The sequence below is a fragment of the Gymnoscopelus braueri genome (genome assembly GCF_963280865.1).
Source record: "Gymnoscopelus braueri genome assembly, chromosome: 20".
NCBI classification, from domain to species: Eukaryota; Metazoa; Chordata; class Actinopteri; order Myctophiformes; family Myctophidae; genus Gymnoscopelus; species Gymnoscopelus braueri.
In genome coordinates this window covers 12,847,461-12,863,714 of record NC_137622.1, presented here as the reverse complement: position 1 = coordinate 12,863,714, position 16,254 = coordinate 12,847,461, and the positions used below count along the sequence as shown (strand labels likewise).

At 41.3% G+C, this 16,254-nt stretch overlaps 1 protein-coding gene across 6 annotated transcripts in view; it reads right to left on the bottom strand.

The window, feature by feature from the left end:
* Positions 1-9,620, bottom strand: part of rapgef2b (Rap guanine nucleotide exchange factor 2b) — a 147,666-nt gene extending 138,046 nt beyond the window's left edge. For all 6 annotated transcript variants that reach the window (XR_013932263.1, XR_013932264.1, XR_013932265.1 and 3 more), the window contains exon 1: positions 8,901-9,620. Coding sequence is in view for 1 of the 6 variants with exons in the window: in XM_080416397.1 (XP_080272523.1) it covers positions 8,901-8,969 (69 nt within the window). In the remaining 5 variants the exon portion in view is untranslated. The remainder of the gene's footprint in view (positions 1-8,900) is intronic.
* Positions 9,621-16,254: the final 6,634 nt, after the last annotated feature.

The window sequence follows — 16,254 nt, the reverse complement described above, 5'->3', positions numbered from 1 at the left end:
CCATTTTCATTAATCATCCATGTCCCCGTGGAGCTCAGAATCACCTTGTAGGTTACGCTGCCTTGATGCAACCAAGACCCCGGCTGTCAACCCCGCCCCCCATCCACCTCCCAGCCAGGAGGGCTTGCATAATGTCCACATCAGCAGCATGGCTGTGGAGGGGTGGATGTGTTGACATTCTCCTTTTAAAAAAAATAGCACTTATTGTCTTGTCATGATTAGGCATCTGTGATCTAAGGCAGTGATTCTCAAACGTTTTAGTTTCAAGGTCCACAATCTATGAACACTTCTATTGTTAAACATAATTTAAGCATAGCTCACCTTGCAAACTGCTGGATCAATCAGTGCCAAACGTTGTATGCACATTGCCATTTCACAGACGTTTTAAAATATTTAACAAATTTATAACGGAAAACAATGACACACACACACACACACACACACACACACACACACACACACACACACACACACACACACACACACACACACACACACACACACACACACACACACACACACACACACACACACACACACACACACACACACACACACACACACACACACACACACACACACACACACACAATAGATCTACAAGCTCACAACATGTCGCATTGAGCCATTGTCACACGGCGTAAGTACGTATAATCAGGCTTTAAGAGTCGTGTGAGCCATACAACCAACCAGAAACATCAACAAAGATGCTAAAGTAGAAAGCATGCAACATCTAACCTTTGTATTACTTCAGTTTCCCCATGATAACTTGATGAGCCAAAGCAGATTGATTCCACTGAAGCAATCTACTGCCAAATATTCCATTTATTTGACAAACAAACTTTAAAAAATGAAATCAATCCTCAGGAGTTCCCTTCAAATATTAGCCTACCTTGGTGGCGATGAGAGGGAATAGCTCTACCGAGTAGAAAGCAGAATAATAACACTGTCTGGTGTTAGCGCACGTTAAAACAATTACAGCGTCGCCTAGCTGCTCCATCGATGTCAAATGACTCGGATGCAGTGAGTTTGACTTCCTTCAATCTTACTGGCCCATTTAAACACAAAGTGCAGGATTGGCCTTTTCATTATTAGATTTAGCTACCGTGGGGCGTCGGCTCACAACAACAGCCCTGATGTATTCTGAACAGAGGCAGTGTACGTTGTAGAAGTAACCCTCCAAGCTGTTACTTTAACACATTCAATTATTTTTCATGTCAAGGACCCCCAAAATTATATGTAATTGGCCGCGGACCCCCATCTGAAAATATTTAGTTCCCGGTTCCCCCCAGAAGCAAAGATTTGAGTCAAAAATGTTCCCTTTTAAAAAAACATATTTGCACAAATGTTCAAGATTCAAAAAAATAGCAGATATAAATAGCTTGTAGATCTGCTATTTTTGAATAGCCAAAGTATAAAATAATGGTTATAGCTTTAATCTAAAATGACACAGGTGCGTTCCCGGTCTTAATGGCTTAACAGGGCGTTATCAGCCCATTTACACTGTGTATTGCCCTAGGAATATATTGTGCCTCACTGGTTCTCAACGTGGGGTCTGGGGGCCCCCAGGTGTCCTTGAGGTTGTTCCAGGGGGTCCCCAGCAGTACTCTTGGGCGGGGGGCACAGTGTAGCAAGGTCTGGAGGTCAGAGTGACTGAACCGCAATGACAGGTCACAGGTTCGATCCCTACTGGACCACCTGCCTGCTGCTTACTCATAAGTCTCTGTGATAACAACACCAGTGAAGAACCACAACTAGTCCACCAACCAATATTATTAGTATGATAATCAGTATTTAATTTTGGCCCTTTGTCAATCAATGCCAACGTACGCGACAATTTCACTAGAAAACTTGAAAACCAATGACGGCTGAGAGCATGGCTCAAAAGCGGCCAATTAGAGACTGTGTTTTTCGTCACTGTGTGGGCAGGGTTTTTTTCCCTCCTGAATTCAAGGATCTGTTTTTAAACAGGGCTGAACAACGTCACTGTGACCACTCTCTCTCACACTCACTCTCTGCCTCTCCCTCCCTCTGCCTCTCTCTCTCTCTCTCCCTCAGAGCTGTGTGACCACTTTAGGCCAGCGCCTGCCTCCCCTTCCAAATACAAGAATAACATGTGACATCATTTACAGTTGTACAGGCCTGGCACGGCGTGCACACACACACACACACACACACACACACACAAACACACACAGGAAAAGAGACACTTCAGTTCAGTGAGTTTCAGGACTCTGGGAAACTCCACGGTACGTCCAGCAGCAGCCGGTACGACAACATCTCCACAGAGGTCTTTCACTTTGGTTCAACAACGGCAGATCGGCAGGGGGTTTATAAATAAGACTCTCACATGCTTTGTGACTCGGTGACGAAAATGGAACAGAGGTCACACAAAGCAACGAGCAGCTTGCTGACGAAAAAAGAAAAAACAACAACTCGGCTTTATGCGTAGAGAGGGGAAAAGAGAAGCTCCTTCCTGACACAAGTTCAAAAAGCATCCTGACGTTTATCCTCTTCCTGCCTATACCCGGCAGGAAGCTGACAGACGGACACTTGGCCATCAACGCTCAAGACACAATAGGTAGAAACCGCTTCCTTCACAGGATGATTAGAGCCGGTAGCTTTCGGCACCGGTTCTCAACGCAGGGTCGGGGGATCCCCAATAGTCCCTGAAGGGGGCTCCAGGGGGTCCCCCTCCCCCCCAGCTGAATGACTGATAGATGGGAAACCAAATCGACCCCCCTAAATTGTCTTCGTACACAGTTGTATCAAAATGTGTTACACTGATGATTTGACAGCGTAGATTGGGGTCCCAAAGATATAAATTGCATCAAATGGGGGTCTATGGCCTAATGCAGGGGTCTTAAACAGGGGGTCCGGGACCCCTAGGGAATCCTCAGAGCTACTGTAGGGGGTCCGCCAAATCTTTGTGAGATAGGATTTTTTTTAAATTAACCACTTATTTATTTAATTTATTAACCACTTGAACCCTAGAATTCCTTTTCTGAGGGGAACATTAGCCGAAAATAGCAGATCTACAAGCTCACAACGCCTCGCGTGCGAGGCGTTGTGAGCTTGTAGATCTGCTATTTTTTAAGGTTTCGAAGGTTCGAAGGTTTAAATGGTTAATGTCTGAAATGAACAAAAAACATTAATTTACACAAAACTGCTATCTATGAAATCTATGAAAAAGTTTAATCTGCAACACAATTGTATGCAATGCAGGGTTCCTGCTTCATCTCTCTCTCAGCTAGGGGGTCCTTGGCCTGAAAAACGTTGAAGACCCCTGGCCTAATGCGTTTCAAACTCAGGGTCCTTGAAACTAAAAAAAGGTTGAAAATCACTTGCGTAGAGTGCATCCACACAGGAAAAGAAAATTAATGTCTAACTATAGTGCCACATGATTTAACTAATGTTCCTTCACATGAAGCCGTAGGCTGTGAAACAATGAGGTGTTTTATTGTGAGGCTGCTCTGCTCTGGTAAACAGGAACTAAGAAACTCTCTCTATATTCTTCATTCCATAATTCCAAATCTATTTATGTTTGTATTAAAAATGTACTTCTCTTGGAGGCAATGCATGTGACTCATTATCATTAGCTGCCATGCGATTAAAATCGGGCGTATACTTCTGTATTTCAAAGAGGAAAGACCCAGGGTATTTTCCTCCCAACACTACTATGCATAATGATTATCTCTCATCAGAAGTTCAGAATCATGGGATTTAGGATCGAAACTGGTGAGGTTACCGGTTATAGTTTAATTTATACTCCGTCAAGGACCGTTATACAATGGAGTCGCACGACTAACAAGTATAAATCAGGCTTTTGTCGTTACTGTCTGAGACCAGTGATGCATGGGTCACTTCAACTCACTTGTGACCTGCAGGTCCAACAGGTAAACCTGTAATTGAAGCAGATCGGCGTCAGAAAGGACCAGTAAGGACCCCCTTGAAAATGAGATGATGCATCTCAGGGGGTTTATCCTTCCATAAAAGGTACTATATAGAAATAAACGTAATAATAAATCACGGGTGGGTGCGAGCAATAGCACTCTGGTCTCTGGCATATGGGTTTATGACATTTACTTATGAGGTTACTGATACAGAAATTCATATTTATTTTACAGTTTTATGTCCCTATGGATTGAAATACCAGCTGATTGTCCACTTGAACACTAGCATCCTTATCCTGGGGGGGAACATTCGCTTAAAAAAATTGCAGATCCACAAGCTCACAACACGTCACGTTGCAGCGGGTCGTGAACTTGTAGATTTGCCAATTTTTTGGCGAAGACATTTGGTGTCGAGGGAAAAAAGAGCGCACCAAGTACAGAGGCAACTCGTGTCCAGTTTACAAAGTATAGAGCAGCGGCTCTCAAACTTTTTAATTGTAAGAATTCCCCCAACTCTGAGAGTGTATAAATTGAACCAAATGGATTGCTAAATGTACATTTTGTCCGGGTAATTCTTCTAGATATTCTTAGCTTGGGGTTAAGCTACAATAGGAGGAAATTGTGCGAGGCAGCCTATGTGCCCTGTGACCCCTGTCCCTGACACACAGGGCAAGGGGGGCAGAGCTGTGGAGAAATGTGCAGGCGGCCTTTGGCACTGGACACCTGGCTGAACAATAACACAGATGACATGTCATGAATGCATGCTTCATCTTTACAGCAGAGGAGAGGAGAGGAGAGCTGCATCATTTCATAACCAAATACTTAACCACAGTGGCTGTTGCAATTTACAAATATCCGTATTCTAAACAACAGGTATATTATTGACCCATTCAATCATTGTGTTATTTTAAGATTTATTTGGCTATTTTCATGATTTAGAAAAATCATGAAAATGTGTGCAAATCTTTGAATATATATATTCTTTGCTCAATCTTTGTTTCTGGGGGGGTCCCTGCCCTGGAACTAAATATTTTGAGATGGGGGTCCGCAGCCAAATACATATCATTTTGGGGGGTCCTTGACATGAAAGCGTTTGAGAACCACTGATATTATAGCAAGTGTTTCAGAAAACTGTTCGGATTTAGAAGACATTTGTAGAATCGGCCTCAGGTCTTAATGGGTTAATAACCAAATAATTAACCACAGTGGCCAACGCAATTTAGAAATATTGTTTTTTATAAACAGGCATGTTATTAATACTTCATTTTACGTATGCGTATTGCGTAAGCAAAATCTGAAGGGAAGATGTCTGTGACATGCTAATGTTCAGGTATTTGCTCAGTTTAAATAAACAGAGGTGATTTTGATTCCCGAGGCTAGGCATTCTGCACAACACTTAGAACAGCTTGTTTTAAAAAGCTCTCTGAAAAACACCTTCCCCTCTGAGAAAATACTGAGGTTGTGGAGACAGAGAGACTCTGGGAGGAATAGCAACATCTCCAATAGCAATCTAGATCAGTGGTTCTCAACCAGTGGTCCGGGGACCACCATTGGCCCTTGAGGGGGTGCCAGGTGGTCCCCAGCTAAATGATGAATGAGTTGGTAACCAAATGGACCCATATTGGATGTTTAACTCTTGAGAGTGTAAAATGAAACCAAATGGGCCGTTTCATTTTACACTCTCCAGAGTTAAATTATTGTTAAACATCTGCGTTTCTTAATTAAATAATTGTTATTTTGATCAACGTTTGTCTGTTATCTCTCCTATGGTACCAACATCAATACAGCATGGAATTGTGGACAAAATCGTATCCAATGATAACAAAATATTCTAAGTTTTGGGTCTGAGAGTCTAATTCTCATCAAATGGTGGTCCGTGGCTCAAACGCCGAATAAATAATGGACCTTGATATGGGTTGAAAACCACTGATCTAGATGATGATTAATGGTGCAGGCTGAGATGAAGGTCGAGTCCCAGCAACAGATCCTGGCCGCTAACCGTTAGCTAATCCTGACAATAGGGGCCCTGTCAAGCCCATTAGGATAAACCAATAGACAGACAACACAAGGTCAACCACCAAATGAACAGCTGAATTAGAAGGATCTGAAAGGTGTGTAGCCTACAGTAACTATTCCCAACAAGCAGGACAAGTTTAATAGTGCCAGAGTGTAGATCGATATGGAAAAGCATTCTGTCAGTGTACTGCGAAGTGTTCCACAATGAACAGCTATGCTTCCCTTCTCTATGGATTGTGAATGTTTTGAGCTTGATTTGATGTGGTGGTCTCTCCGACCTCCATCCCTGGTCGCAGCACAACCTGCAGTGTTTCTGAAGGTGTCCACGTTGTACCCTATATATACTCTAATGCAGTGGTTCTCAACCAGTGGTAAGGGGACCACCAGTGGTCCTTGAGGGGGTTCCAGGTGGTCCCCAGCTAAATGGTGGACAGTTGGTAACCAAATGGACCCTTATAGATCTTTAACTCTTGAGAGTGTAAAATTAAACCAAATGGACCCTTATGGGTCTATGTTCCATATATTCCCTACACTCTCAAGAGTTGAATTATTGTTAAACATCTGCATTACTTAATTAATGAACGGTTATTTTGATAAACGTTTGCCTGGTATCTCACCTATGGTACCAACATCAATACAGCATGGAATTGTGGACAAAATTGTATCCAACGATAAGAAAATATCCTTAAGTTTTGGGTCTGAGAGTCTAAATCTAAACGGTGGTCCGTGACTGAAATGCCGAATAAATAATGGACCTTGATATGAAACGGGTTGAAAACCACTGCTCTAAAGATTTACAACTACTAGAAAGACACAAACTATTAGGCTTCCTGAGAGTGCAAAGAGAAATACGTCTAGCCTACTAACAAAAACACAGTAGTCGCATATGAAATACGATTAATATGAAACAATGTTGTCAGTGTATATATGTCATTATATTCTTAATGTCACTAAGCAAGCTGTTGAACTGATCCAATACAAGTTCCTGACTTCCTGTACATGCATTGCACTCGTTTAATTACTGATTCTGATTACAGCTTGGACAGACATGGGTGAACAAATTACAATGGATTTCAAACCCTGGCATGTTTATGTTGGTGCAGCAATGTAAACAAACAGTTCAGATTTATAGTCCATTGTTTATGTTTATGGATGAATTTAGCGGCCGGCGATGCATGCCAAACTCTGCATCCTAGTCTTTTGTCAACCCATATTACCGTTAGCAACCATCCGCAATGTCAACGAGGGACAGACTGCAGTCTAGTCTGGTTGACAGACCATCAATGACATCAGAATTGTTTCCTCAATAATATCACATACAGCAGCATACACGGCCACCGGCCACAGCTTTCTGGTTTAAGTGGTGGCCTATTGATTGGCTATTGTGTGTAAAGCTTTTGTTGGAACAGAATTCAGACCAAGACAAAGTGGTGGCATTAGTCATTCATTAGACTAACTCAGAGATGTATAGCCTTTCGGCAGAGATGAGCCTAAATGAAAGAGCTTTAAATCAGTCTGGTAGTATCTGTGATGGTATAAGTAAAGCTGGGTCGACAACAGTACACCACTGGAAACGCACACAGCCAAGCTATTTGCATGAACCCGAAACTAGCCATGCACCTAGCATCCCTTCCTGACTTCCTACCGGCATGCAGTATCAGTCACTACGGTGATGATAGAAATATACTGGAAACAAGCAAAGGGAAAACTGCTCCTTTTCAATCTGAACACAGTAAATCCCCAGTGTTAGCTTATCCATTAGTAAATCTTGTCTGCACAAATGTATATCTGTATGTACATTTGTACACTCTCTCTCTGAGTTAGACTGACACTGAGGATTTTCCTGTGGAGGCTTCATCCTGGAGGAGCCAGTTGTCAGCAGACTCAGCACTATGTTCCCTACAGCAGTGGTTCGCAACAATGAGGTCCAGAGACCCCCAGGGGTCCTTGAAGGGGTTCTGGAGGGTCTCCAGATAAATGACCGGTAGTTAATCTTCACCATTATTACATGTACAAGTAAATACAACTAGAGAACATACAGTGCAAGAATGACTATATTGATCTGAGTTTCACTGTTATCTCGATAGATAGATAGATAGATAGATAGATAGATAGATAGATAGATAGATAGATAGATAGATAGATAGATAGATAGATAGATATCTACAGTAGGAAGACAAGGAATTCGGGACCAAATGACAAACCATATCAGACCAAAAAATAAATAAACAATAGTTGTTGGTATTTTTTTTTTAAGTCTATCAATTAGGGGTCTGTGGCCTAATAATGCATAACAAATTGGGGGGTTTGAAATGAATAACGATGAGAAGCATATCCCTTCAGCCACCCTGGTTGGTTCTAACAGAGACACTAGAGCTGTTGTATGTTTTGCAACCCCAAGCGTTTGGGTTCAAACCCCAGCACCACAGCCCAGACCTATGTATTATCGCTCTCTGATAGCGGTTCCACGGCATGGAACCTGAATGGCAACAGATTATATACAGATTACACACAGACATTTAACCTGTGAGGTTGGTTGACCACAGGAGGAGTCGAGTCAGTGCATCCTACAATCGGGTATTTAATAGAGGATTACAAAAATAGATAAATCGTTTTCACCAGGATTTGCTCCTGCATGCATGTGTCCTGCAATGCCAAGACATTACAGCTAATTAGTAAGATGTAAAACATATATATAAGAAAAATATTGCGAGGTCATTTTTGCCTCGGTTTCCATGGAAACCGACGCAAAAATGACCTCTCAATATTTTTGAAAAAATATACACAATGGCTATTTAAAAAATTCCTGAAGGGACATTTTTAATATCCATTGTCTATTTCCCCCCCTCTTATTATGACAGACTGGTCACCATGTTGCATCAATGAACAGCAGCACAAAGGGCGCAACAACACTGCACGAGAAAACAATACATCATAAACAGCAGCCCCCCAAAAAAAAGCTCATAAATAAAATCATCATTTGATCCGTACCTGTTGCGTCCTTTCGGCCGGATTCATCATCACAGCCTGCCGAAAGCTGTTATCCACATAAGACGCCATTGTTTCTGATGATGATTTAAACTGGGGAGAAATCCTTCCCCCCCGTTCAGGCCGGGGGACTCTAAATGAATGATCTTATCCCAACAGTTTGCTATTTACACAACAAGCTCCTGGGATGGTCCCCTGTGTTGTCCTGTAGTGTGTGTCCCACAGGGCAGCAGGGCCCAGTCTGTCCCCTCTCTCTCCTCGGGGTGTCTTCTCTGTCCCCAAAGCCACCAGCAGCCACCACTCCCCAGGAGAACAACTTATTCTATCAGTCTAACAGAAGAGGAGGAGAGGCGAGACTGTCCCCCGGTTTATCCGATATAAACTGGTCGAAAAACGGTCGCGGTATCAGGGTGTTAAACCGATTCCGTCACTGGAGCTCATTAAAGACAACATTTCTTCTGGTCTCCAGCATTTCTGCTGTCGACGAAAAAAACACATTCCCCGTGTTAGAGAATACCAGAGGGTGGAAAAAAGAAAAGGAGAGGAGAAAAAAAGCAGCAAAGTAGGTCCAGACATTAGGCCGTTATCCCGACGATAAAAACAAGGTGTCCATTGTGAGAGGTTAGTCGGCCTGGACGCTGGTCACTGAGAGAATGTCACCATAAAAAGCATTTTTTTGGATGGGTTTACTTTCAAAGTAACGCTGGCTTGTGTTGTATTCCTTCCACCATGGTGACAGGAACCACTGGCAAGTCACACCAGGATGCGGACATGTTGAGTTTCCGGTCACCGACTTCACAATAAAACCATCGGGTTCCAGAGGTATAATTCATGGAGTTAAAAAATAAGGTTCCAGCTCCCAAGGCAAGGAGCTGCATACCATACTAGTGGTGGAAAAAGTACTACTTTTTTTTTTACTTTAAGTAAAAGCATCAATACTGTAGAAACAGCAAAAATTTAAAAAGTTTTGGCATCGAAATAAACTTAAAGTACCAAAAGTAATACCCATGATGCAGAATGTCCCATTTCACAAGTTTTCAAATGTATAAAATGTAAAGCAATCCTTTGAAAATAGCAGATCTACAAGCACAACGGTTACGTGTCACATCGCGACGCATTGAGAGCTTGTAGATCGGCTCTTTTCAAATGGCCAAAAATTATATAGGGTTGAAGTAGTTTATGTATGTTTTGTAATAATAATCCAAATCTACAAAGTAACTAGTAACTAAAGTTTTCAATAAATTATAGCGGAGTAAAAGTATGTATAATATTTGCCTGAGATGTAATGAAGTAGAAGTAAAAGTATTGAAAATTGGAAATACTCCAGTAAAGTAAAAATTCCTCAAAAGTGTACTTAAGTACGGTACTTGAGTAAATGTACTTTACACCATTCACCACTGACAGCTACCTTATTTTATTCCCATCTTCTTGTTGATATTCTTTCTGAAGGCCAATTAGTCCCACTTCCGGTGTTTCTCTATCTAAGTGTGGCTGACATGACAGAAGGGGAGTGGCTACTGGGCGAGTCCACTTAGAAAAAATGGAGCTCGAGGACAATGAAATGTGACACAATAGAGTTTTGTCTCCATCTAGTGACGGGAACCAGGCCAGACAGTATGGCAACAATGAAATATGTTAGAAAATAATGATTTCATAAAGCATAAATTATTATAATTACTCATTTTTCACCACTCTCAAAACGAATGTGTCAATGTAAAATATTTAGAGTTTGGGCTGTATTTATTTATTTTCCTTTCTTCCCTTGATAACATATTTGCATTCAGTAGAAGGAAAGGAGCTTAACAGTGCCATAGAGTTAGCCTAATATGAAACAGTGCCAGATAAACCTACTTAACGAAAACAGACAGACAGACAGACAGACAGACAGACAGACAGACAGACAGACAGACAGACAGACAGACAGTAGCCTACATTAAATGTAGCAGGTGGTGGGTGAGAGCAACAACAACAAGGGCACCTTGATGCCAGATGGCATCACAACCTCGTCCTCTACTGTAGGTACAGGGGTGGGCAACCTTTTCAGACACAAGATCCGTTGAGCTCTTTTTCAAAACTGGTGAGATCTGCCATCACCAGACAGTGATAACCACCACCACTTTTATGTCTTATTATAGGCTTCTAATTAGAATAATGCAAATATAGAATAAGCTAATAGAAAAAACTAACTAACAGAATAAGTCAATATTTAATGTGAATAATAAAGGCAAGATCAATTCTGAAAAAGTGTTATTAAAATATAATGCAACTTATATTTATGAGACTTTTAAAATAGTACAATGCAGTAGCCTATACATTTTGGCAATGGTTGAGATTTCAATTTTGTTCAATGTGTTTGTCAGAAAGTGTCTTTTCAAGTTCCCTTTCTTCACCATCACTCTGATCACTGTGCAGGTGCAGCGCCTCCAGTGTCATGTGTGGTTGAGATTTCAGATCCTTCTTTCTTTTTTCATCTGGAGAAGTCTAGTTAACTGATTTGTGGTTTGTCAGAAAGTGTCTTTCCAAGTTCCCTTTCTTTCCGCAGTTGTTACTGATGAGACGAATACAACACTTAATACAGATGACAGCACTTGATGCCGTTTTGTAAGGTACACATAGTACATACATATGGATGAGATTTCAGCTCTTTCTTTATTTTTCTCGGCTGCAGAAGTCTAGTCACATGATTTGTGGTTTGTCAGAAAGTGTCTTTACAAGTTCCCTTTGTTCACAATCGCTGGGTAGTTGTTGCTGATGTGACAAATATATTGTCCATTCGACATAACGAAAAGAAAAATGTTCTTCCCATTCTGTGTGGACACTGGACAGTGCAGCATATGTCTTTTTTCTCAGGGTGTCTCTTCCCAAACTCATTCTCAATAGTGGAAGAGTAGGCTACTATAACATTGTTGACCATTCAACTGCTACCAGGGCCATTCCTGTGTTAATTTGCATTGTGCCACTCCACTGATATGATTTGCTTTTTATTTTAACACAATTACATCAAAACTGAAAATTGTTTGTATATTGATACTGTTTTTAAAACACAAATAACGTTATTTTAGACTTGTCTGTATTATGATGATATAACATGTTTGGCTAATGTTTGCTATTTTTGTGAATTCTTGAAATTTTGGGGGAAAATAATTGAAAATTCTTGAAAATCGTTGTACACTTTTGCTCATAATGACATGCCCAAATTAGGGACACACGGTTGAAAGTAGTTAACTTTGACAGTCACATGGCAGTTATGTGAGGCAGAAAGTCACAACAACACTGCTGCCATGACAACCACCATCAGTTGCTTGCCAACAGGGAACTGACCCCATGACCACCAGGCTCATATTCTCCCCCGGAGGTACTATGCGCGCACACACACACACACACACACACACACACACACACACACACACACACACACACACACACACACACACACACACACACACACACACACACACACACACACACACACACACACACACACACACACACACACACACACACACACACACACACACACACACACACACACACACACACACAGCTGTGCGTACAAGAATCTCCCGTCTAATCCCCAAGCAATCCCCAAACAAGAGCCTGACTGAGAACATCAAGGACACAAAGGATGCACAAGAATAAAATGAAGGCAGAGGAGAGACAGTATGGACAGAGGATGATCTTTACAGGTAGGAGAGACAGTATGGACAGAGGATAATCTTTACAGGTCTTAAGCGTTTTAATTTCAAGCTCCCCCAATAATTTGATATGCATTAGGCCAGTGATGCTCAACCTCTTCAGGCCGCGACCCCCCAAATAAATTATTTGAACTGGGGACCTCCCACCCTGACAAGCACTTGGAATTGTAGGAGTTGAGGCATTATATTTTGTTTAACTTGGTACAATTTCTGCCTCCAATATTTGACAATTTGGCAAATGTTTAATTGGTCATTTTAGAGGTATTGAAAAGGTCTTAAAAGTCCTTAAATTGTCACTTTATAAATGTACAGATACCCTGTAAACACTTATACTGTATGTTGGTTTGTTTATTGTTGAGTGAGAAAACAATGTTGGAAATTAAGAAAATCATCTGGGAGACCCCCCAAAATCATATGGGGATCACCCTGGGGGTCCCGACCCACAGGTTGAGAACCACTGCTTTACAGGTAGGAGGAGAAGCAGAAGGACAGTTTCTACTCTGATTCTAGAACATGTGGGTGTGTCACTGTGGCAGATGTCTCATATTCTCCATAGCTCATTAGATAGCTTGAGCCACTTCTGCATGTTTGAAATATGTTGATGTATGAATATTAAATATTTGGTAAAGGTTAGTAGGAGTTTATCTATTACGTCCTCACATAGGACTTAACTTCAGCGTTTCTATACAGTATTTCACAACTTACATTTTAAACCACTTTAAACCTACCTGGTGTCCCTATTTTGGATCATTATGGGCAAAAATTGTCAAATTTTATTTTCTAAATAGCAAAAACTGCAGATCTACAAGCTCACAGCGTGGCTATTTTCACTATTTGTTGTACGGACAAAGTATATAGGGTGTGTGTGTGTGTGTGTGTGTGTGTGTGTGTGTTAGATCTCTTGTCAGCCTTATTCTGTTTTGTTAATCTAACAAAGGTCCAGATGGAATCGGAGACTACCAGCCTAAATCTGATTATTTCCCGTGGTACATTGGCGAGGGTGCCGCGTCCCCTGAGGGCTCCAGTGATGCGAGGTACCTGTGGCGAGCTGCTCCACACGCACCCACACCCCTGCCCAGATGTGCCCATGTAGGGGAGGTTGGCTGGGGTCTCCAGTACCAACTGCTGTTGAACAACAGCACATTGTTCAGCAATATGCAGATCAAGGTGAGGCTGAGACCTGAAGTTTCACCACTTAAACCCTATATACTTTGTTGACCAAAGTCCCCCGTGCCCGGGGGTCTGTACCAGGGCCCTTACTTTTTCCCATCAACATAAAAATTGCTTATTTAATGCTCACGACACAAGATTCAACATGACCATGCCACAATACTTCCCCATATCTACTTCTTCAAGTAGGTATTCATGTGATGAAGGATTCAATTTAACATTCTTTATAAAGACAGAAGTAGTTAGAATCAGAATGAGATTTTTATTTAATTATTGTGAGATAATATGTTTATTGTTTGCACATGAGGAATTTGTCCCTGTGAGGTTGGCCCTTTACACTGAAGCAACCTATTTACAACTTAAAGTATAAAGATAAGAACGTGTATGTATGTATGTATGTATGTATGTATGTATGTATGTATGTATGTATGTATGTATGTATGTATGTATGTATGTATGTATGTATGTATGTATGTATGTATGTATGTATGTATGTATGTATGTATGTATGAATGAATAAATAATGAATGAATTATTGTACTTAGCGCACAACAAGTGTACTCATACAGAAGGTAGCAGTATACATTCGATGATCAGAATCAACTTGTCACATCACAGGTTTACAAGTGTAAAAAAGTGGGTGAAATTATTTTTTTGTACAAGATCCATCATTTGTAGTTTTCAGGAAAGGTAAGAAGAATAGAGGTACTGTAGAAATATAGAACAAGGAAAACAAGGATAAAAACAGGTCAGATATTCAAATTTTCCTGATATGAGTAGAGTGAAAATATATTCATACGTATACAAGTAGGTTAGATATTCCGGATATTCATGAGAATAACAATGGTACGAGGCAGTTATAAAAAAACATATATATAACATATATAGTAACAGGTACATACATGAGGTTTAAAATAGCAGCAGATGCAGATGCAGATTCATACAGTAGATAAGGTAGAACTACCTTACTTATTGTAAGTCGCTTTGGATAAAGCGTCTGCTAAATGACTGTAATGTAATGTAATGTAATGTAGAACAGTGATAGTATAGAACTTAGGCCTTTGTGCAAATCCAAAAACTAACAGCAGCACAGCCTGATGACAGGCGGTGCTCAGGGCCTGTTCAACAGTCTAATATAATACAATCAGTTGTGGGCAAAGTACTCAACCCCAGTACTTCAGGCACTCGGGTGGCACGGTGGTAAAGTACCTGCCCACAACCACAGAGGTTGTGGGTTTGAATCCACCGAGGTGCATCCGAGTTTGTCGAGCGTCTATATGATGACAATCGGCCCGTGTTCGGGGGGAGGGAAGCCGGGCAGGGTCAGGGAGGGTGATATTTGTCACTGTACGTATTCTTACGGTCAATGGCAGCATCTGTCAGCAGGGAGCATTGGGCGGTAGGAGTAGGACGAAGGCTATACGTCCTACCGGTCGGTGCTTCTCACTGGCAGGTGAGTCAGTTTAGGACACAACAGCAGTGACAACACACAAATCATTTGCATAATAACTAAATTGACCCTTTGTCAAGTCCCGCCCGTGGTTGTGCCCTTCTTCGCCCTCATTGGTTGCTGTTTCTTGGTTGGACAAAAATCCTTTCTCTCCATCCACTACCATTGAAATGACAGATTTTTCAGTATTGCTTTGTATTGATATTCAATGTATTCAATTCTTGTTTTAAACTTGGTCTCAGTAAAAAGGAACATCTCAGGTGCAGTATAGTGACTGGGCATACATTATGTTTTTAAATGTTTTAGAACATTCTGCATAAACAACCATAAGGTGGAACCAGGGCAGAACCAGGGTAGAACAAGGCAGAAAGAGCCTGCTGGTTAGTCAGCCAGGGACCAATCAGAAGGCTGACAATGGGTCAATTGGGGAGAAAAAGGGGTACAATTCTAAAAACAACAAAAACTGTACTTGAGTCAAAATGAAGATACTCCTGGTCAAATATTACAAATATTAATGTCAATATTATAAGAGAACTTACTAAAGGATAAAAAATTACATGCTTTTAAATATAATACTTAAGTATTCAAAAGTTCAAATTACAAAGTACCAAAAATATATAAATAATTGTGAAAATATCAACAAGCTCTTTGCGTTATCTCGACAGAAAACTGATGTGAGGACAGCAGTGGAGGACAGTCTGACAAATAAGTTCCAGACCCCGAAGACCCCGAAGTACACACACACACACACACACACACACACACACACACACACACACACACACACACACACACACACACACACACACACACACACACACACAGCCTATTGGGTGTCCTTTATTTTCAGCTGATAGTAATCATATTACCAGTGTTTGTGTGGCACCTAATGGAGTGGAGATAACATCTCCTGCTCTCTTAGTGTGAATGGACGGGAGGCCATTCCCTTCACATACATAATGCAACACCTCCACCCCTTCCAGGCACACAACGCCAAAAGATGTACGCAAGAACCCCACAGGAGCCACAGGCAGGCCGGACA